The sequence below is a fragment of the Monodelphis domestica genome, chromosome 1, assembly GCF_027887165.1.
Source record: "Monodelphis domestica isolate mMonDom1 chromosome 1, mMonDom1.pri, whole genome shotgun sequence".
Classification (NCBI taxonomy): Eukaryota; Metazoa; Chordata; class Mammalia; order Didelphimorphia; family Didelphidae; genus Monodelphis; species Monodelphis domestica.
Genome location: NC_077227.1, coordinates 694,020,674 through 694,044,493, shown reverse-complemented (window position 1 = coordinate 694,044,493; position 23,820 = coordinate 694,020,674). Strand labels below are relative to the sequence as shown.

At 42.1% G+C, this 23,820-nt stretch overlaps 1 protein-coding gene across 1 annotated transcript in view; it reads right to left on the bottom strand.

Annotated features, from left to right (window-relative positions):
- CES4A (carboxylesterase 4A) overlaps positions 1-23,820 on the bottom strand; it is a 39,847-nt gene that overhangs the window by 8,751 nt on the left and 7,276 nt on the right. Inside the window, exons 2-11 of the mRNA XM_007477111.2 lie at positions 19,064-19,259; positions 18,517-18,661; positions 15,030-15,163; positions 14,651-14,804; positions 12,919-13,023; positions 10,477-10,581; positions 7,992-8,030; positions 5,909-6,049; positions 4,018-4,098; positions 1,863-2,031 (exon numbers count right to left, since the gene is read on the bottom strand). Coding sequence (XP_007477173.2) covers positions 1,863-2,031; positions 4,018-4,098; positions 5,909-6,049; positions 7,992-8,030; positions 10,477-10,581; positions 12,919-13,023; positions 14,651-14,804; positions 15,030-15,163; positions 18,517-18,661; positions 19,064-19,259 — 1,269 coding nt within the window. The remainder of the gene's footprint in view (positions 1-1,862; positions 2,032-4,017; positions 4,099-5,908; positions 6,050-7,991; positions 8,031-10,476; positions 10,582-12,918; positions 13,024-14,650; positions 14,805-15,029; positions 15,164-18,516; positions 18,662-19,063; positions 19,260-23,820) is intronic.

The window sequence follows — 23,820 nt, the reverse complement described above, 5'->3', positions numbered from 1 at the left end:
TCTAGAATAAATTCTAGAATGTTAGAAGGTAGAATATTAGAACTGGGAGGAACCTAAGAGCAGAATGTTAGATCTATAAGGCATCTTTGAATATGGAATATTAGTATGTAAAATGTTGCCAGAGACCTGAGAATATAAATTATTAGACTATGGGTGATGAAACGGATAAAAAGACATTAGAAGAGAGAACATTCATATGTGAGAAAGACCTAGACCCATGTTGACAAACCTATGGCACATGTGTCAGAGGGGGCTGCTCTCTTCCCCCTCTCCACCATGCCTGAGGACATTTTTCACATTATTTGCCCCTCTGCCCATCAGTCCAATGGGAGCACTTCCTCCCTCTCCTGTATGGGGTAAGAGGGTACATACATGCAGTGTGAGGGTGCAGTTTGGGCAGTCTTCAAAAGGCTCACCATCACTGACCTAGACTATTAGGTTATAGATGATGAAACATAGAAAAAGACCTTAGAATGGAGAACATTAGTGTATAAAATGTTGGGAAATGTTAGACTATTTGGCTATAGATTACAAAATGTAGAAGTGAATATAGGATTCAAAATGTTAGGGTTGAAGATGACCCTACAGATAATTCAGTCCTGTTGGCTCAGTTTGAACATCTTGAAATGGAGGTCTTGCCTATAGCAGTAGTACAGTGATCCCTCACCTATCATGGAATATAAGTTCCACAGACCCCTGCGATAGGTGAAAATCTGCAAAGTAGCAGCATCATATTTATTTTATTATTTATATATATTTTAAGGCTTTATAAACCCTTCCCACCCTCCTATAAATCTTTTCCACATTCTTATTAACCTTTCCTACACTCTTATAAAACACTGAACCAATCAGCACCCAGGATATAGAACACAGTACTATGGTTGGTCACCTTTAATTCCATCAGCCAACAGTGTGCTGTGTACAATCTCATGTTGCCAAACTTGCACAAGTGGTAGTGGCATAGTGAATCAGTAAAATCCCATGATATAGAGAAAACGCCATAATGCAGAATTAAATATTAAAAAAAAAAACCATGATACAGTGAAGCCACTATAAGTGTACCATGATATAGTGAGGGATGACTGTAATTTGAATATATGTCTAGTCTCCTATGGTGGAGGAGGCATGCATGCAAGACAGAAGCTGAGGATGGATCATCTGTCAGTCAAATGAAAATTCCATTTTGGAATGTTATCGGGAAAAGCAGTGGGAACCAAGACAATGGCTGAACTGGGCTTTTGGCTTTTGGTTGATGGTGGTGACTGAAGCTGGAGGCTTTTGCTAGCTGGTTGAGGTGAAGGAAAGAAGAAGGGCAGGGGTCCTCATATCCGTCTGACTGACTCTGTTTCACAATTGTGACAGAATTGCCACTACTCTCAATATTCTCCAAACCAACCCCCCCCCTGTAGAGAATAGGGATATCCTACCCCTCTTACCTTATCCTCCACCTTTCCTATTTTCCTCAATAAACCCTTACTTGAATTAAAGAAGAGAAAAGAGTAGTTTCTCTAAAGCATCTTAGTTCACCCTGAGTGACTTAGAAGGAGGCTGAAGAAAAAGGGGGAGGGGAAGCTGAAAGGCTTCTGAAGAAGGAAGAAAATGGGAGGAGGGTAGATAAAACTTGATCCATTAATTATTTAGTATACATCAATATACACCCCCTAAATTATCATCTATTATATTCCCTAGCTTCCTCTCTGAGGACAGGGACTCCTTCTGCTAATATATATGTTCCCACTCCTACACCGACTTCTGCCAGTGCCAAGCACTGGAGATTATATTCATTGAAAATATTCAGTGACTAAAGTGGTCCACTCTGGGCTTCTCTTGGGCCAGGTAATTGTTTTAGGGGTGGGGGTCACCTCTGTGATGACGTGCTGTCTGAATAGCTGCTGTTACAAAAGTTGCATCTCCAGCTATGTTCAGGACATCGTTTCGAGTAATAATTTTTCGTTCAAAGTTTCCTTGGTACTCCTTAAAATCTCCCACATACTTATTCATCAACTGAGGAATTTGGTTCTTGGTGATGTTCTGTAAGGACAAATGAGGGGGAAGAGGGTTAAGATAGCCTAGGACTAACAATTCTTCCAATTTCCATTGTAGCCCTTCTGCAAGCCATTTTTTAGACCAGTCATTGTCAGAATAATCCACTTTCTGCCTAGACGGCTATATCAATTCTTTGTTCAAACATCTTCACTAGCTCTCTAATGACAACTAAGTAAAGTTCAAACTTCTTGCCTGGCATTCAAGGCCTTCCACAATGGGGCACTGCCCTACCTTTCCAGTATGATCCTATATCATTCTTTTCTCAAGGGTCAAGTTGAGATGGATTACGCTGAATTTCTCCATCTTTATGCATTAAAATGATTATTTCCTGTGCTTGGAAAGCCTTCTTTCTCCCTTTTTTGTCTATGAATTTCTGGTTGTCTTTTAAAGTCCAGATGAAGGGCTAGTTCCTCCCGGAAACTTTCCTAGATCTCTTTGGTTGGAAATGACTTTTTCTTCATTACATAGTCTTTTTTGGCACCTCTCCAATTCATTCATCATGTATTATTGCCTACTGCTTTTATCTGTTTCCTGACAGATAAGAGAGAGACCTAGAGAAATAGTTCAGAAACACTGGCTAAATTCTCTACGAAGAATTTATAGAAGGCCATGGACAGGGATTATGCAGTATGATGTAAGCACAGAGGAGCCAACATCTTTCCTGGAGGAGGGACTAACCACATCCAGGAAATCATGGTTCTTCCAAGTACTGAAATTCATAATTATCTGAGTATAGAACTCTGCAAGGGCAGGGATTATTTTATCTATATTTGTTGTCTTCTCCAGTACTCAGTACAAGGCATTGTGCAGGACAGAACACTAATACACGTTCCCAGTATCATAGATATAGAGGCGGAAGGAGCTGGCTTTGGAGATTATCTAATCTAACCCTCTCATTTTACAGAGTGAGGTCCCGGAAGGCTAAATGACCAAGGTCACTTAGATAGTAAGAAGAACTAAGGTTCAAACCAAAGTCCTCTTGACTCCCAATTCTTTGATTTTTCCATTAACGAGGTCCTGATTGTTACAAATAAGAAATCCCTTGAAGAAGTCACATAATTCCAATTTGCACTGTCTATTTCTATTGAGTTGGATTTTGGATCCATTGAGTTTCCAGTGAATGTAAGACTATCTGGAAACTTGGGTCAAATTACTTTCCTTCTGGAGAACTAGGAATCAGTCTAGAGATGACCATAGTCTACAAAAATCATAACTAAATTGCGTGAATTCAAATACATGTAATCGCTTTAGCAACTACCTAACACCTACCTATATACCATGAGGCATCTCCCAAGGTTATTAGATTTACAGTGACCAAAGGGAGAATTTTCAAGGAGTAGGAAACAAACACTAATTAAGCACTTTCTGGTACAACACGCTGTGCTGAGATGCTTTACAAATATCCCATTAAAAGGAGAGAATGAATTGGAACGGGGCTGTCTGATTAGTCGATGCTGAAGTCATCTCTGCCCTCTCCCTCCTCCTTCTTTTCCTTATGTCAATGACTGCCCAAATTCGACTCCTTCTTAATTGTAGAAATGCCCAGGTTAAGTCCAGCCTTGACATAACCTATGGTTGGTTGGGAAGCCCTGCAGAAGGCTCATAACATTTAATGTTGGACAAGACCTTACAGACCATTCAGTTCAGCTTCCTCAGTTGACAGATCTAGAGAAGGGAAGTGACTTGTCCAAAGTACTCAGTTCTCTGACTCCAAATCCCAGGATTCCTTTCCCTCTATCAGACAGAAGCAGGTAAACTTCTGTTACCCGAGGCCTCAATAAGTGGAAGGTCTCTAGACTGATTCCTAGTTCTCCAGAAGGAAAGTAATTTGACCCAAGTTTCCAGATAGTCTTACATTCACTGAGCTGTAACAAGAAGCCCATCTCATGGGATGTTCTATCACCAGGAGAAGGCGCCCTTAGGCCTCCCTGCCCTCATCTTGCCTCCTTCCCCCAGAGCATGGCTTCTTACCAGGATCAAGCAGAAATCCGACAGCAGTCTGATGACTTTGGATCTAGTCATTGTCAGAGGGTTGAGTGAAACCTTCATGATCTGAGGAGAAAATGGAATCTCTCAGGGGACCACAGATATGCTGTATATACAGAGGCATACAATGAGGGCCAAGTCAGACAAAGAGATTTGAGATGGGGTCTGCACATTTTATGAGGGAGTGGGAGATCCTATGGGACTCTAAGTTTTCTGTGTTTTAGAACAGACCTGGGAGAGGTTTTAGGGATCATTTCTAGTGATAGGATAAGACCATGTAGTCTGACTCTTTCATTTTAGAGAAACAGGAAAGAAGTCCAAGAAGGCAATGATTTATCTAAGATCACACCAGTAGTAAGTAACACAGTCAATGTTCACTCCACCTCCAAACACACACATATACACACACACACACACACACACACACACACATACACTCACACACCCCTTGCCCTATATAGATGTTTTGGTAAATATTTAACAACCAACTCTTCAGAAAAAGAAGGGAAAAAAGGTACATGCATCACACTTTAAGTTTAATCTGCATTGTTAATATTTTCCTCATCACTCACAAATCTGGACAACCAATGGAATAAACCATCAAACTCTAAATTGTAACATTTGCCAATTTCAGAAGTGTAAAGTGTTTCCCATTGAAACTTTAACAGTTGAAGGTGCTGCTAGGTGGCTCAGTGGATTGAAAGGGGTCCTGGGTTCAAATATGACTTCAGACACTTCCTAGCTATGTGACCCTAGGAAAGTCACTTAATCCTCATTGCTTAGTCCTTACTGATCTTCAGCCTTGGAACCAATATATAATATTGATTCTAAGACAGAATATAGCATGTCATAGATGCAACGGATCTTAGAACACAGCTTCTTAGAGATGCACGGGGCCTTAGAACAAAAAATGTCAGAAACACAGGGGATCTTAAAATAGGGAAATTCAGAGAGGCAAGGGAGCTTAGAACACAGAATGTCATAGATGCAACGGATCTTAGAACACAGCTTCTTAGAGATGCACGGGGCCTTAGAACAAAAAATGTCAGAAACACAGGGGATCTTAAAATAGGGAAATTCAGAGAGGCAAGGGAGCTTAGAACACAGAATGTCAGAGATGCAAGGATCTTTAGAATGCAGCATGTTAGAGACACAAGGAATCTTAGAACAAAGCATGTCAGAGATGTAAGGAATCTTAGAACACAGAGTGTCAGAAGCCAAGGGGGCCTTAGAACATAGAATGTCAGAGATACCAGGGACCTTAGAATATAGTGTGCCAGAGAGGCAAGGGAGCTTAGAACACAGCATGTCAGAGACATACCTTCAAATATAGCATGTTAAAGATTCAAGAGATCTTAGAATGTTAGAGACGCAGGGGACCTTCGAAGATAGCATGCCAGAGATGCAAATGATCTTAGACTTCAGAATGCTTGAAGGCAAGGGATCTTAGAATACAGAATGCCAGAGACACGGGAGACCTCTCTTAAAATATAAAATATCAGAGCTAGATTTAGACAAAGAAGGTGAGAACTGGGAGAGATCTTGGAGGTTACCCTTCTCAGCGTATACACGAGAGAAGTGAGGTTCAGAGGCAGGAAATAACTCATCCAAGGCCACACATTTAGTAAGAAGCAGATGGGGGCCTGAAACTCAGATTTCCCGACAGTCCAGTCTGATTTCCACTAGACCAAGGTGCCTTCAGCAACTTTGGACTTGGCTAGCTTGTGAGGTTGGAGGGAACTCCATCTCTATCTCTGTTTTCTTACTAATCCCACTGTGGGTTATGAGGTGTCAGAAGTAGACTCAATGGTGAAGGCTTAGAGCCTCCTTCCCTTCTCCCTCCCCCTCCCTCTGGGTCCCCTCTCCCGACTCTTACATAAGGGAGAAGCCAGTTGAACTCGAGCCTGTTCACACCCAGGAGGTAGGGGACCTGTTGGAAATTCCCTTGAGCCAGAAGCACTTCAGGGCTGTCGGTGAAAACGACATTATCCACCACGGCGGGTACAAACCAGATGGTCTAGGAGACAACTCAAGTTTAGTCCTTGGCAAAGGTAGAGATAAAGCGCAGCTCCTATTTCCCCAAGTCCTTCTGATCAGAATCAATAGGGTTGGCCACTCAGTTTGCAGTCCACTAGTGCCCCCTGGTGGGCACAGCTTGCTCTAGCTAGCACGTGGGTGACGAAAGGCCTTCTGGGAGATTCTCTGTATCCCACCATCCCCAACATCTCTACTCCTGCCTGAAGCAGCCAACGTAAGATAATGAGATCTATAGCTGGAAACACCTCGTCTAGTCCTACCTTCCTCTCATTTGACAGAAGAAGAAATACAGCTCAAGAGGGCGCTCGACTTGCCCAAAGTGACAAGGGGAGTGTGTGGATTGCCCTGGAGGTCTGGAGAAGTCTCGAAGCATGTGCAGGTATTCCCTGCCTGGTTTTGGTCCAAACAGCCATGTAGAAGCTTGGGAGTACACCAATTTCCAGTCATATTCAATGGAGGGGCTGGAATATGAGGTAACCAAAAGTTATGGAGCTACTGGAAGAATGGATGATCCAGGGATTGCAGAGCCAGAACTGAATGGGCATAGAAAAGGGGCAAGGGAAGCACCCCTTAAATGGTTCTCTTTTCCCTTTGTGAGGTTGACAAGACAACTTCATTCTGCTCCCGAGGACTCAAGAAGGAACCGCAGCCCAGGCCCCCATTGGGAGCGCATTGCTCCCTTGATCTACTTCTTTCCTAATCTTAGGGGAATCAGTAATCTACAATGGAAATTTCTAGGTGACCTGGTGAATTGGGTACCACCAGCCATCCCATCAGAGGTTCCATCACTGGATAAAATTGAATGGACATAGTACCAGTGGCCCTCAACAGCGACAATGGTCAATGGCTGTGGAAGTAGCTGTAGATCCCAGTCACTCATTTTGCATGCCCAACCCCGTCATCATGTCTTCCAACTCTGCAGTCAATGTGTAGACTTTCCATCATCCCACAGTAATGACTCCTCAGGAATACATGACCAGAAATGGGTTTATTCCAGGGTTCTACATATATAATCGCTGGGACTGGGACCAGGCAGGGAATATCTGTGCAGCCTTCAAGGACTAGCCCTGGGTAAGTCAATCCACCCTTGTTACATGCATACACACAGAGTTTATGTGTATGTACACATATAGACACGTGTACACACAAATGTGTATATATGTGAACATGCATGAATAAATATATTTTATATGTATCTCACCATATGTATATACATACACACAGCTATGAACATACATAAAATTATATAAATATATACACACATTTATTATACCAGAATTACTATGCATATATACATAAACATATATAGGATATATGTGTATGTACACGTGCCACATACATACACATGTATATCTATACACATCTATATGTATAGATACACGTGCATATATGTATGTATACATGTGTGAAGACAAGTGTGTATGTGTTTATTATGTGTGTGTGTACACACATATAAGGGCAGCTAGGAGGTGCAGCAGATAGAGCACCAGATCCAGAGACAAGACAACCTGAGTTCAAATCTGGTCTTAGACACTAACTGGGCAAGTCACTTCACCCTTTTTTTGCCTCAGTTTCTTTAGCTGTCAAATGCACTAGAGAAGGAAATGGCAAATCATCCCACTATTTTTACCAAGAAAACCCCAAATGGAGTCACAAAGAGTTAGATAAAACTGAAATGACCAAATAGCAAAAAATACATGTATAGACACAGACATGAAAACATACTTTAGTCAAGACAGCAGCCTTTTGATGGTAAAACCTCTAAGAGCCACACCAATGATCTGGACTGAACTCTCTCTCTCTCTCTCTCAGGCCTACCTAGGAATCTCTGCAAAGGAATACTTTTTGCATCTGGCCTCTGCCTCATACAACTTGGGCAAACTCAGGAGTCACCTTAAGGTTTAGAAGTCACAGCGACGTACCTCCAGAGAGTTAGTGCTGTGGTGCAGTTCGAAGAACTTCTGTGGGTGAAGAGAAGACAAGGTCAAGGAGAGTTATGAACAGGTTTGGGGACTAGACTGAGACAAAAAAGCAGGATGGTTCAGATGGGAGATTTAAGGGAGAATGCCCAGCCCAACCTGGTGAAAAGGAGGGAGGGAGCCAAGGAAAAGAGGAGAACTTCCTTCATTACTTCCAGTCTTCAATCTTAAACTGTTATGGCACAGGTTTGAGTCTGATTCATTTACTCTGGATGAATTGTGGGTAATATGAGTACTGGGAGAAGGGGAATATAGGATTGGGGGTGGCTAATTTCAGAGCAATGAGAAAGAGAAGAGAGAGACAGAGTCAGAGGAGAGACAGAGAGAAACAGATAGAGAGGGACAGAGACAGAGTGACAGTCAGACAGAGATCAGAGACAGAAAAACAGAGATACAGGAGGAGAGAGAGAAGCAGAGACACAGAGAGAGACAGAAACAGAGAGAGACAGATAGAGAGGGACAGAGACAGAGTGACAGAGTCAGAGATCAGAGGCAGAAAAACAGAGAGATACAGGAGGAGAGAAGCAGAGACAGAGAAGCAGAAACAGAGACAGAGTGACAGAGTCAGATAGAGATCAGATACAGAAAAACAGATACAGGAGGAGAGAGAGAAACAGACAGATGGAGAGGGACAGAGACTGTGTTTGCTACTTAGGTCTCCTCCATCAAGTCCTCTGACCCTTAGGGTCCTTAGCTGTCCTTTTCTTGAAGGCAGGGAATATCTCTTTATCCCCAGGGTATATAGTACCTGACACACAGTAAGTGTTTATTAAATAAAATGTTCTAAATCTATGGTCTACTAGGAGGTCTTTTTGGGGAAAGGGGATGAAGACGATGTCCCAGGAACCATGGATCCATTGGGGATGCCAGGAAACTCCCAATGAGTTGGCAAATCTTGTATGCCAGCCAATAGGAAGGGGACCAGGCTTAGGTCATATCTTTGTGAGTCCCATGACTAAGGCTGGGACATCCATTCAGAATCAGCCCTTGCTAAACTAGATAAATTATTTTCCTTTCCTTTCTAAGAAAACCTAAAACTGCTGGGAAAATTGGAAAACAGTGTGGGAGAGATTAGGTTTGGATCAACACCTCACACCCTACACCAAGATAAACTCAGAATGGGTGAATGACTTGAACATAAAGAAGGAAACTATAAGTAAATTAGGTGAACACCGAATAGTATACATGTCAGACCTTTGGGAAGGGAAAGACTTTAAAACCAAGCAAGACTTAGTAAGAGTCACAAAATGTAAAATGAATAATTTTGACTACATCAAATTAAAAAGCTTTTGTACAAACAAAACCAATGTAACTAAAATCAGAAGGGAAATAAACTGGGAACCAATCTTCATAACAAAAACCTCTCATAAAAGTTTAATTGCTCAAATTTACAAAGAGCTAAACCAGTTGTACAAAAAATCAAGCCATTCTCTAATTGACAAATGGGCAAGGGATATGAATAGGCAGTTTTCAGTTAAAGAAATCAAAACTATTAATAAGCACATGAAAAAGTGTTCTAAATCTCTTATAATCAGAGAGATGCAAATCAAAACAACTCTGAGGTATCACCTCACACCTAGCAGATTGGCCAACATGACAGCAAAGGAAAGTAATGAATGCTGGAGGGGATGTGGCAAAGTGGGGACACTAATTCATTGCTGGTGAAGTTGTGAATTGATCCAGCCATTCTGGAGGGCAATTTGGAACTATGCCCAAAGGGTGATAAAAGACTGTCTGCCCTTTGATCCAGCCATAGCACTGCTTGGGTTTGTACCCCAAAGAGATAATAAGGAAAAAGACATGTACAAAAATATTCATAGCTGCGCTCTTTGTGGTGGCAAAAAATTGGAAAATGAGGGGATGCCCTTCAATTGGGGAATGGCTGAGCAAATTGTGGTATATGTTGGTGATGGAATACTATTGTGCTCAAAGGAATAATAAAGTGGAGGAATTCCATGGAGACTGGAACAACCTCCAAGAAGTGATGCAGAGTGAGAGGAGCAGAACCAGGAGAACATTGTAAACAGAGACTAATACACTGTGGTATAATCGAATGTAATGGACTTCTCCATTAGTGTCAATGCAATGTCCCTGAACAATCTGCAGGGATCTATGAGAAAAAACACTATCCACAGAGGACAAACTGTGGGAGTAAAAACACTGAGGAAAGGTAACTGCTTGACTACAGGGGTTGAGGGGATATGACTGAGGAAAGATTCTAAATGAACACCCTAATGCAAATACCAACAACATGGAAATGAGTTCGGATCAAGGACACATGTGATACCCAGTGGAATCGTGCGTCGGCTATAGGAGGGGTGGCGGGAGGGGGGAAGGAAAAGAAAATGATCCTTTTTTTTCCCAATGAATAATGTTTGAAAATGACCAAATAAAATAATGTTTAAAAGGGAAAAAAAAGAAAACCTACCATTTCATTAGACACTCTCAGGATCTCTCTCTCTGGCTTTGACCTGAGGCACTGAACCAGGGCCTGGGTACTGTTGGTTTCACATTTGGCCACTTTAGCAATTTTCTATAGGTGGAGAGAGCAAGAAGTTAATATTTGCCCCTGGTTTCATCAACCTTCTCCTGGGTCTCCCTGGTTCCATTGCTTCCTGCTAGGGTACCTGCTTGGGCTATGAACTCAATTTCTATGGCCGCTAAAGAATCCCTAAAGGATAGCTGTCTTCCTGGAGCAGGAGTGACCTTTAATCTATGGAACAGATTCATTATTCCCTACATCCCAGTCCTTTGGGACATATAGCCCCAAATTTAGCTGATGTGAGGTTGAAGCCCTGAATCAGTCCACTCTCCACCCTCTTATCCTATACAGAGCCAGGATCCCTTTTATGAAGCCAGGTTCTTGCTCTCTAATGAAAGGAAGTAAGATGCAATGGAAAGAATATTACATAGTCAGGAAACCTACATTAGCTTCTTGCCCTTGATACACTTTTGGGTAGGGAACATCTCTTATCTATACTTTGTGTCTCTCCCACTGGTAAACATATGGCTAAATATTTGTTGTATTTGTGTGACAAACTAGTTACCAAACTTCTCCGTCTGTTTCTTCATCTGTGAAGTCAGGATATGAATACTCATAATACCTGCCTCACCAGATTTCAGTGAGCTGAAAATGTGAGCTATTTAGATTGTTAATGACAACATTTAAGTGGAAATGTCTCTAGCAGCCCAAAGTAGCTCTGGGTTTGGCTGTCTAGGGAATTAGGAGTTAATCACCAGAGGGCTGGGAGGAACTCCCAAACTATTGGATTGTTGAGATTCAAACCAGTCTAGGGGCAGAAAAATGTTCTAGAGGCATCATCATCTATTCAATAAGTCCAAAATAGAACTAATCACCTTCCTCATTCAACCCCTCATTCTTTATTCCCCTACTTCTATTGATGGTATCATCATCCCCTAATTATCCAGATTCCAAACTTCTTTGACTCAGTTAAAATCCCATCCCATCCCATCATCTGTATGTAACAACTTCTCCATGAAGCCTTATTAGAAAATATCCTTTTCCCCCATTTTCCCAGGGTGCTTTGCCTGGATGTTACTTTGAGCTTGACACCATTCAACTTTGTATAATTATTTATTTATTTATTTAAAAAACCCTTACCTTCTATCTTGGAATAAATATTGTGTATTGGTTCCAAGGCAGAAGAGTAGTAAGGGCTAGGCAATGGGGGTCAAGTGACTTGCCCAGGATCACACAGCTGGGAAGTGTCTGAGGCCAGATTTGAACCTAGGACCTCCGATCTCGAGGCCTGGCTCTCAATCCACTGAACTATCCAGCTGTCCCCTGTATAATTATTTTTATACACACTGTATTTCTCCTTTTACATTTTAATTAAGCTTTTTGAGGGTAGTAATTTTAATTTTTCATCTTTGTATCCCCAGTGCTGAGTATAGGACCTCACATAATGTCAAAGTTTAGGCTTGGGTGGGACAAAGCCCTGGTTACCCCATCTTAGTTAAGGATGGAGAAAATTTAAAAAGGTGCTCAATTATAGAAGATGACAAGTATCGACATGTAGGGCTGTTCTTCCTTTTCCCTAGGTCCATGTTGCTCAACTGATAGCATGTGTGTGTGGGATGCTGCTCCTTTCCCCCTCTCTACAGTGCCTGAGGACATTTTTTTCACATCACCCACCCCTCTGCCCAGCAGCCTAATGGGAGCACTTCCTCCCTTCCCTGTCTGGGATAAGGGAGCAGCTCACATATAGTATGAGGGTACAGATGAGGCACTCTGTCTCTAAAAGGCTCACCATCACCACACTATCATATCTCAGGTATGGTCCTTTTTTACCCAGATTCATGTTGATCTTATTCTAGGCACCTTTTCCCCTGCCCCAAAGCATCAGTCCTTTAGCAATGAAGAAAATATTTCCTAAGATGAATTTCCTTTATTCTTCTCCATATCTATCTTATGACTACACTGTGAGGTGATAAGTTCCACAACCTCTTCTTTCCTCCTAGTCTTGTCCCAGATGGAAAAAAAATCCTAGTTATACCTAGGAACAGATAGTTGGCACATAAAGATATTTGCTACACATTTTTTGGACTTGTTAAATATGGACATTTGTTTTGCTCAACTATACAAAAATGCTATTTTTCTTTTTTCATGGAGAGATGTAAGGAAGAAAAAATAAATGTTGAAAAATATGATTTAAAAATGTTTGTTGAATTAAATGAAAGTAGTACATCTTGGCAGAAGGACCAAGGTTCTTAGCCTGATTCTTTTTCTACACTTGGGGTTCTATAAAAGTTACTAAGCATGTCTGTGGGCCTTAACAATGGCACTCTCCTTTAGGGGGAAGGGTAGTCCTTATTGGTCACTCTCAGGGTTTTGATTTAGTGCACTGACCTTGGCAATCTTCAGGGGTTCATAAGAGATGAAGATCTTTATGAGGGCTGTTCCACTCTGAGAGATGGCCCGGTGGAAGAGGCCCTTGGACAAAGGAGACAGAATCTAGAGAAACCCAGAAGGAGAAGGCAACAGATGGAGATGTTATTGTAGAAAGATCACCGAATTTGGAGTCAGAACATCCAGGTTCTGTTCTGTTCTATGACTTCAAGTAACAACTTCTCTGAACTCTCGGCTATAAAGTTAGGGAGTTAGACCTCTATGGTCCTTTCTAGCTAAATATTGTAGGTAGGAGCTGAGAGGTTGCATGATGACAGAGTGATATCAGAAGGCTGAAGATACCATTTCTACGGAAGCATTTGTGGAGGCATGGCAGTGGGCATGAATATTCATATGGAGATAGTCATAGGAAGGTATATCTGTGGGCAAGCCTCTTTTTCTATGTCACCTTATATCTTTGCACTGGCCTAGTCCAATAAGGCCCATCTTTATAAATGCTTGCCAGTGTTCAGAAGGATCTGCTTGAAAATAGATCATATGTCCACCAATATGCAAAAACATAATAAAATTGTAGGGCCATTTCTCAACTTCTTTCCCCCAACTTGAACTCACAAGTTAGGTTTCCTGGATGGATGGGTATATGGATGTGTGTGTGAGACTACTACAAGATTCAAAGTGCTCTATGGACCTACATTTTTACAATTATAGCTCATGAGCCCCCATTGGTGTGCTTACTTTTAATAGTCAACCAGTAGAGACACTTGTTTCACTTCAAAGACTTTTGCTTAGATATTATGGTAAGAAAGGTAGCTACAAAATAATCTCCACATAAACCCAGTACACACAGCTTCAGTGGGAAGAATGGGTACATTAATAGAATAAAAGTAGAGAGTCATCCACTTGGGAAACATATGTTAGCCAAGTCAACTCATGCTGCTAATGCTATTGATCCTTGGTGTTCTTTCTCTTCTCAGAATGTCCTCATACCATTTCCTCTGAGTACTGTTATTCTTCTGGGAAGGTTGCTCCACTGTCCTTCCTGGACTTGCTCCTTACAGATTGGGATGTTTCCTGCCAGGGAAAGTGGGAGGAGAAGAAAGAAATCCCCTCCCTTTACCAAGAGAGGAATGATTCCTTCTCAGACGCTGGGTTCTTCTTATATATATATGACTTTCTTCTTGACTCCCAAAGTTCACACTCCTCAGAACTCTTTCTTGATTTAACTATTTCCTAGAGAGTTATTTGCTTTTTAAAGGAGTGAGGTCAATTTTTTGGCTTGCCAATAGGTATTCACTCCAGTTCTTAAGAACTTCACAACTTAAAAAAGGTTAAGAGTATAGATACATCTTTGAACTTTGTTGAAGACCCTGATATTTTATTGTCTGCTGCCTTCCTCTTACCATCTGTAATTACAACAACTAGACAGGAGGGGAATCACTGGACCACCTGACCAATCTGCCTCTACTATAAATCATAAATTTATTTTTGAAAGGACCACTGAGTTCTAGTCCAGCTATCTCCTTTTATAAATTCAGTAGAGTGAGACCCAAGAAGTTTATGTGACTTGCCCAAAGATACACAGAGAGTAGGTATCAAAGGCAGAATTTGACTCCCAAACTCCAATTCCCAAACCAACGAGCTTTCCACTATATCACACTGGGCACAAGAGCTAGAAATAATGCTTAACCTCCTTATCCCCCTCCTGTGGCCTATTTCCCATCACCCCACTCACCAGCCCTGAAATAGATATGGCTCCTGAGGACTGGCCAAACAGGGTCACAGAGCTGGGGTCCCCGCCAAAAACTGCGATATTCTCTTGCACCCAACGTAGAGCTGCTAACTGGTCCAGTAGTCCCCAGTTCCCTCGGGCATGGGTATCCCCTGTGCTGAGAGTCAAAATCCACTCAAAGTGTGGAGACAAGCCTCTGCCTCCAGTACAACTTTGCCACCGTCCTCCAGCTCTGCTGGCCCGCGTGGTCCCACCCCCACTTGACCCCATTTTCAAATCACTATGTACCACATGGCCCCACCCTTAGTCCTAGGCTGCCCATCTCTGTTGGACACCCCCCCCCTTTTCCAGCCCCCTTCTATGGATTCCTCCCAATTCTTACCTGAGGAAGCCCAGTATGCCAAGTCGATGCTGGATGGAAACCACCACCACGTCTTCAAGGGCAGATAGCACAGAGCCATCATAGGTGGAAGCTGATCCCACCACGAAGGCACCACCAGGAAACCAAACCATCACCTACAGAAAGCCAAGCATACAGTTGCCTCTACCTACCCAGATGTTCTGCCATACTGACCATATGGCTTTCGGTCTATACTGTTGAGGGAGTATCTACATCTGTGAATCCCATTAAAGTACCAAAGCAATACCATGGAGCCAGCTAAGTGGCACAATGAATAGAACACTAGACCTTGAGTAGAGAATACCAAAGTTCAAATCTAGCTTGAGACACTTAATAGTTGTATGATCCTAAACAAATCATTTCACTTCCATTTGTCTATTTCCTCATCTGTAAAATGGGGATGCTAATATTTACCTCAAAGGGTTGTTGTGAGGATAAGGCAAGGTTTTTGTAAAGATCTTTATAAACCTTAAGGCATTATATAAATATAAGCTATTATTATTACCTCTTCTACTACAGTTCTCTAGTGGAGCCATCATCTTATCAGAGAATCCCACTCTCTACCCTGGTTTAGTTCCTAATCCGTCCATGCTCTTTTATTCTATTTTATTTATTCATGTCCTTCCACAAATCCTTCACTGAAGATATAGCCGATCAGGTGGAGCTTTCCTTAGATTTTTTTTTTCATCTTTAGACGATCGTACAATCCCTTGATCTTGTTTTGTGACTGGCCCATGAACTTTTCATACCTGCTTTTGATGAGGATAGCTAGGTGGCATAGTGGGTAGAGTGCCAGATGTGCAGTCAGGAAGACTCATCTTCCTGAGTTCAAATCTGGCCTCAGACACTTCCAAGCTATGTGACCCTAGGCAAGTCACTTAATGTGGTTTGCCTCAGTTTCCTCATCTGTAAAATGAACTGTAGAAGGAAATAGCAAACTACTAGAGTGTCTTTGCCAAGAAAACCCCAAATGGGGTCATGAAGAGTCAGATATGACTGAAAATGACTGAATTTTGATAATACCTTTTCTAACACCTCTCATACCTATATCATTCCATGTAATCAGCCGTAGACTCCTAATACCTACTGGCTATCTATCCATTGCCTTTGAGGATCAATTGCCATCAGTTTTATTTTTTGGAGCTGGTGATTGCATGATTGGAAACTTCATAACACTCTTGGTGAGAATAGCTGTTAAAAATGGGGTCCCAGCTCATTGCTTTTTTTAATTAGCTGCCAGTAAACTTCTTAAGGACAGAATCTGCTTAGGTTTTTTTTTTTCATATCTCCACTTTTTATTTTTGTGTTTTTAAATGTTAAAAAACCCCTTATCTTCTTCCATCTTAGAATTAATACTGTCTAGCTCCAATTTGCCAAACTGCAACTTAATGAGTGATGTTAGTTTTAATAGAAATAAAGGGTTTTTTTCTGTTTCATTGGTATTCCATTGGACCTTCTCTGTTTATATTCTTGGTTGGAAAAATTAAAGTTAATAAAGATAAAAAAAAAAAGAATTAATACTGTGTATAGGTCCCAAGGCAGAAAAGCAATAAGAGATGGGTAATGGGGTTAAGTTACTTGCCCAGGGTCACCTAGCTGGGAAGCGTCTGAGACCAGATTTGAACCTAGAACCTCCCATCTCTAGACCTGGCTTTCAATCCATTGAACCACCCAGTTGCCCCTTTCCCCCACTTTCTAGCACAGACTCCTATTGAGGGCTGGTTGAATGAATTGAGTATATACATTGATGGACTAATTCAAAGGGTTCCCCAGTCACTTATGCCGCATGTAGAACCCAGGCAATGGTTGGTCTTTTGGACTTCACAGCCTGGAGGGGGATGTATTGGATCCAATATAGGTGGCCTTGATTCCCAAGCAGGAAGAGTAGACTGCAGAGAAGGGGTAGAAGGGAGCCATGGCTTAGATGGAAGCTCTGAGAGAGCCCTTAAGAAGAACTGTAATGAGCTGGTGCTGTGATACAGGGAGAGCTGGGGGGATCTGTGAGAGCCTGACCAGCATAGGACTGACCACTTGGGGACTTCTTCCATGGCTGACATGATTGCTATTCCCTCTTCTGGTTAGCTCGGGGTGGTAGCTTCTCTGTTTTTCCTCTGCTGTATTTAATTTCAATTCTATTAACCTGCAATAAAATCATACTAGCCTGCAGAAATGCTAAGCCCTGCGTGTAATCGATGTCAAGCTTACAACCAGGGAGAAGATGCGGAAAAGAATTCTCTTCATTCAAGGGAGATGAAAGATTTGACCAGCAGGAGATGAGCTGGAGACTGGCACGAGTCTGGTGGCACGTGAATTAAGGACTTTGATAGTCCTGAGCCAATAAGAGTGGCAGGCTGAGTTGGGGCTAGCTGGGGAAGAGGGCACTTTGATTTTTCACTTTTTAAAATGAATTAAATTAATTAAATGAATAATTAAGAGGATTAGATTAATTTTTTATCATCACTGTCAGTGATAGTGAACTGGCAGTTTTGGCACTTAACGGGTTACTTCCTCACTTCTAGTAAAAACCACAGGCACTTCCTGAATGTTTATTGTACCTGGGGCCAATGTACTAGGCACATTCTGCAGATGAGAAAACTGAGGCCTAGGGAGAGGAAATGACTTCTTACTCAAGGTCATTTTCCTTCCAGATTGGATTAGATTTCAAACTTTCTAGGTTCCAGGATTTCTTAGAGGTTTGAAATTCTGTGTCCTAGAAAGTTTGAAATCTAACCCTGTTTCAAAAATACTAGGTTGGGAAATCCCTTTAATCTGGAATGTTTTATGATCTGTGTTTGAAGAATGGCAGCTGAAATCTTTCAGGAAGCAGCCTTATTTGCCCCCATCATCCCCTTCTCCTCAAGAGGAGGGTTAGTTGCAAAAGTGAGTAATATGGAAATAGGGATCAAGTGATAACATTTGTACAACCCAGTGGAATGGCTTGTCGGATCTGGAAGGGGGGAAGGAAAGAAAATGAGTCATGGAAACATGGAAAAATATTATAAAAATCAAAATAAATAAATAAATTTCTTTAAAAAGGAGAGAGAGAGAGAGAGAGAGAGAGAGAGAGAGAGAGAGAGAGAGAGAGAGAGAGAGAGAGAGAGAGAGAGAGAAGAGTTAGCTAGACAGCTAGGTGGTGCAGTAGATAGAATATGTTTTTGGAATCATTAGAAAGTTCAAAACCTGTCTCAGACACTTACTGGTTGGGTGACTCTGAGCAAGTCACTTAACCTCTGTTGGCCTCAGTTTCCTCAACTGTAAGATCAGAATAAAAATAGTACCTTCCTCCCAGGGTTAAGGTTAAGTGACTCGTCCAGGGTCAGCCAGCTAGGAAATATTGGAGGCAGGATCTGAATTCAGGTCTCCCTGACTCCAAGTCTAGGAATCTTTCTAGGTCATCAGACTACTATTTTTGTTGAAGGAGATGTCTAAGTTGGGAAGAGCCAAGAAGTAGGGGCGAAAGGTGACTCACCGGTAACCGAAGTTTTTCCTTCTGGGCATTGGCTGGTGTGTATATGTTCAGATACAGGCAATCTTCCTGGAATCTCAGGAGGACATGGGGTTTTTGGTTTGAAAAGTACAGGTTTGTGATTTGGCCCCAGGACGGTTGGAGGCACCTGAAAAGGAGAAAAGGGACTCAAGTGCTTGGGGGACAAAGAATACCTGTGGAAAAGCCCTCTGCAGAACAAAAATCACTACCCACCCTCCTCAGATCCTCAAGGCTCCTCTCTTGCAGGGAAACCTTCTCTGATCATCCTAGGACCCAGGATTCTTTCTCAGCCCAGCCCAGCCCAGTGCCAGCCCAGAAGTATTAGAAAACTCAATTATGAGCTGTTCTGGAGAGAAGATCTGTATGGTTAAGGAAACATGGCCCAGGCCATTAGGGAGCTTCCTTAATTAGCTAAATTCCCCCCTGGTTAGCTGCAGCTCTGCTTGAAAGTGGGGGATAGAGCCAGGTGGTCTCCCCTAGTTCATTCTCACCCCTCAACACCCCTGAAAGCTAAAGTTGAGAATCTCACGCAGGAGGGAAGCTGGTTGCATATCTTAAGTCATCCCAAGATTCAGGAGGCTCTGGGGGAGCAAATCTCAGTTTTCCCAAAGGGGGTTTGGCAAAAGGAACCCCCAGGTAAACATTGATGATCGTTTTTCCCACGTGGCTCTGCTTTCCCTGGAGGATACCATACTTCGTGACTGCCACAGGTCGGCCTGAGTTCCCTAGGGAGTCAAGGAGAGCAGTTTAGAAGGAGAGGAAGTATACTGGAGTGTACTTGAATGACTGAGCTTGTAATCAAGAGACTAAGTTCAAATTCTGCTTCAGACAAGTACTAGCTGTTTGATCGTGGGCAAGTTTCCCTCTCTGAGCCTTGATTTCCCCAGTGGTAAAGTGGAAACAATTATCCTACATCATAGGTTCCTTAAACACTTTGAAAACATTAAAGTGCTCTCTAGAAGTTTGAATTATTTTTATTTTTGTGATTCTGGTCAAATCACTTCCCCATCCCTTGTGAGCCACAGTTATCTCCTACACATAAAATGAGGGGTTGGATTTGATAATTTCTACGGTTACTTTTGGTGGGGTAGCCAGGTGACACAGTAGGTACAGTGCCAAGCTTGGAATCAAAGACTAGTCTTCCTGAATTCAAATCTGGACTCAGACACTTACTAGCTGTGATCCCAAGCAAGTCACTTTATCCATTATGCCTTAGTTTCCACATCTGTAAAATGAATTGGAGAGAGGGAAGCTAAATGGCTTAGTGAATTGGGAGCCAGGCCTAGAGAGTGTGGTCCTGAGTTCAAATTTGGCCTCAGACACCGCCTAGCTGAGCAAGTTCATGTATTGATTTTTTAAAAATTTAAGTCCTCACCTTGTCTCTTAGAATCAATACTGTATATTGGTTCCAAGAAAGAAGACCAGTAAGGGTTAGAAAATGGGGGTTAATTGACCTGCTCAGGGTCACACACCTAGGAAGTGTGTAGAAAAGGGACTCAAGTGCTTGGGGGATAAAGAATACCTGTGGAAAAGCTCACTGCAGAATGAATTTAGTTTCGTTCACTATCCATCCTCCTCAAATCCTCAAGGCTGCTCTCTTGTAGGGAAACCTTCTCTGATCATCCTAGGACCCAGGATTCTTTCTCAGCCCAGCCCAGAAGTATTAGAGAAAATTCAGTTACCAGCTGATCTTGGGAGAAGATCCAGGTGGTGAGGCCAATTTTGAATCCAGGACCTTTCATTTCTAAGCCTGGCTCTCAATCCCCTGAGCCACCTCTGCTGCCCTCTCCCCCACCCCCCAGCACAGTTTTGATTCTAAGATGGAAGGTCAGGGTTAAACAACAACAACAAAAAAGAGCTGGAGAAGGAAATGGCAAACCACTTCAGTATCTTTGTCAAGAAAACCCCAGTTAGGGTCACAAAATGATCCCTGCCATTAACAACAATCAACGACAGCCACCTTTACTTTTGACCCTGTGATCTATAAACAGGCAACTCAGAAACATTCGGATGCTAGAGTTGTTCAGTGTAAAATGTCCTGGAATATTGTCTCTGTTGCTTTAGGAAGCGTTTGCATGTGTGTACACACCCCCATACATACGCGCTCTCTACCCCTTAGCCAAATTGTGAAATAGGCTGGGCTGACTTTGAGAAGCCTCCATTCCTTCTCACGTAGCACCTTGAATCAAGGACTTGAAATCAGAGATTCCTGGTTCAAAGTCCACTTCTGGAGTTTATTAGTAATGGGACCATGGGCAAAAATCCCCCCTTCCTCCTTTAGTATTTCCTTAATATATATTTTAAAAGTTTTAAAAATAATATTCTGTTTTCCCCAATTACATGTAAAAATCATTTTTAACATTAATTTAAAAAAAAATTAGTTGCCTCCTACTTTTCCACCCCCACTTCCCATCTCACTGAGACAAGTAATCTGATAAAGATTTTACATGTGCAATCCTGTAAAATATTTTTTTCATATTTTGTGGAAGAGATGTCAAAGAAAGTGCAATGTAATATGTTTTGGTCTGCATTTAGACTCATGGGCAAATTTCTTGACTTCTCTGAGCCACAGTTTCCTTCTCTGTAAAACAGGAATGGCAATATCTCACAGAGCTGTTGTAAGGTTTAAATGTAGACCAATTCACAAACCTTAAAGTACTTTATAAATGTCAGTTATGATGGCCAATGCATGCTAAAGCATAATGCTCCTCCTTGCCCCAGACTCTTTGGGTCATTCTTGGCTGTCCAAGGAGTGCCCAGTCCCCATGATGCTCTCCTCCTAGACCTACCTTTCTCAGGAGTGATCCCCACTTTCTATAAACTAAGCCCAGATCAGGGGATGGGACACTGAATGGGTTATTTCCCCTTTTATGATAATAGACATTTCCTGAGTGACCACAATATACAGGTCAATGTCCTGGGCACATTTTCTGGGTATGAAAACTGAGACCCAAGGTAGCTATGTAACCCAAATAATAAACACTAGAGGTGCTATCTGAACCCAAGCCCTCTGACACCATGGACAGCCCTCCTTTCTCTGTATCACCATTGCCTGGCCCCTTCCAACTTGAAATCCTATGAGATCACTTTGGTCAGTGGCTTAAAAACAACTAACATTATAACAACCCTGTGAAGTAAGTAATACCATAGGTATTATTTTATCCCCATTTTTCAAAGTAATCAAGATCATCAAGGAAGAGCAAGCAGCAAGACCCAACTCTCCTCAATATGGTAACCCACCATCCCCAGCCTTCTCCGAGGGACCAAGGCCCCACCTAGTGACTGGAGCAATGGAGGGTGGGAATGTTCTAGTTCATCTGCCACCCACTGTTGCACTGATGACTTCCAAACTCTCACCACTGGTTACTCCTCTCTCCTGATATTGTTACTTCTTTGTTGGCTGCCTAGGAATGAATGACTCACAACCTCCATCCTCTTTAGCCCTATACCTCCCATGAGCCTTCTCAACTCTGCCTACTCCTTCTACTAGACACTCTGGAATGCCTGTTCTATAATGAAAACTTTTCCCTTCATGACAGACCTCTTCTTCTTCTCATAATCCTTCCATCTATCTGCACTCACAGAGACCTGGCATCTCTCAGATGACTGTATCCAAGGCTATTCTCTGTCACACTGACTATCCCTTCTTTTATAGTAATCTTCTCTGCCCCTTCATGCAGATTCTGGAGAGAAAATCAGAATGTTCCTGGATCTCTATGACTACTTTCAGACTCTTCCTTTGTTGTTCTTATTAAGCACCCTCTACTCCTCTGAAGTGTACTCTATTAAAAATTTTTCCAAGATAGAGACTATGGTGATTATTGTCTATTGGCCTCTAGGTCATTCTCTCTCCTTCTGGGAGGATTTCAGTTTTTAGTTCATGATCTTACTCTTCTCCCTAACTCTTGCCCTTATAATTTATATTACTGCTTCCTCAATTTTTTCTGAGGTTCCATTGAATTTATCAGGTTGGCAAAGCAATGAAAAAGCTCAGTGGAACATGAATTGGAGTGGGGAGAGACTTCCTTCCTTCCTTCCTTCCTTCCTTCCTTCCTTCCTTCCTTCCTTCCTTCCTTCCTTCCTTCCTTCCTTCCTTCCTTCCTTCCTTCCTTCCTCAAACACCCTAACTTTAGGGCTTCTCAAATCCCAATACCTACTCCTCCAGATGGAAACTTAGGCCTCACCCTAGATATCACCATTATTCACAAATGCTCCACTTTCCATGATCAAAAATTTTGATTCAAAAACCCATGATTCCATCCATCCTTATGCTTTCCCCCTCCTTCATCATTCTCTCCTCTTCCAGTCTCTCCATTAATCAGCACTTTCTCAGGCCATCATCCTTGCTCTAATTTTATGATCCTACACTCTCAAATTAGATCCTATAGTTAATTAATTCAACTCCACACTGCCCTCTTTTCTTTGTCCCCAACTCCCTTGCCAATTCCAGTCCGTGGATTACTGCCACCATCCTCTTCTCTTACTCATGTACTACTGATGGAATGGGAGGAAGTCACACAAGTAAGCTGACTGGGCACTCTACAAATTCCTATTATCCAATCTCAATTGCCATCCTTTTATTCCTCCACAATTGATGCCCTATCCCACTCCCCACAGAAGCTGTTCCATAGCTCAAACCACTCATACCTCACCCTCTCTCCATCCTCTCACCTGAGGATTCTGCCTCTGACTTTACTGAAAAAAAAAATTAGTCAATTCTCTTGAGCTCCCTCTTCCTCTCTTTTCTCCATCTCAGGACTCCTTAGCATCATGCCCCACTCTTTCTTTTCTTCTATCTTTTTGGCAAAGAACTGGCCCTTCTCCAGGGACTTTTTGGTAAACTTTTTTTAACAACTAGTTCCTGGGGCTGGGGTGGGGAATGGGGATAGTAAGTATCTATCACAGACGTTTAAGTTCAATCTGCATTCTTAACATTTTATCCATCTCTTTCTTAAGTCTAGACAATCAACAGAAAAATAAATCAAGTCCTGATTTTTAGCACTTGTCAGTTTCTGAGGTATTAAGTACTTACACTGAAAATTTAGGCTCTCACATACCTCTTCCCTTTTTGGCAAGACCATATCTTGTATTCGTGACCTTGAACTTTTCCCCTTCCATTTTCCATAGCCGATTGTCCCCTCAATTAGTAACCCCAATCTTTAGTCCCTAATCCTTCCTTCCCTATTACCTTCAAACATCCTCATCTCCCTCATTCTTTTTTTTTCTTTTAAATTAAAGCAAACTCTTTACCATCCATCTTAGAATCAGTACTAAGTATTGGTGCCA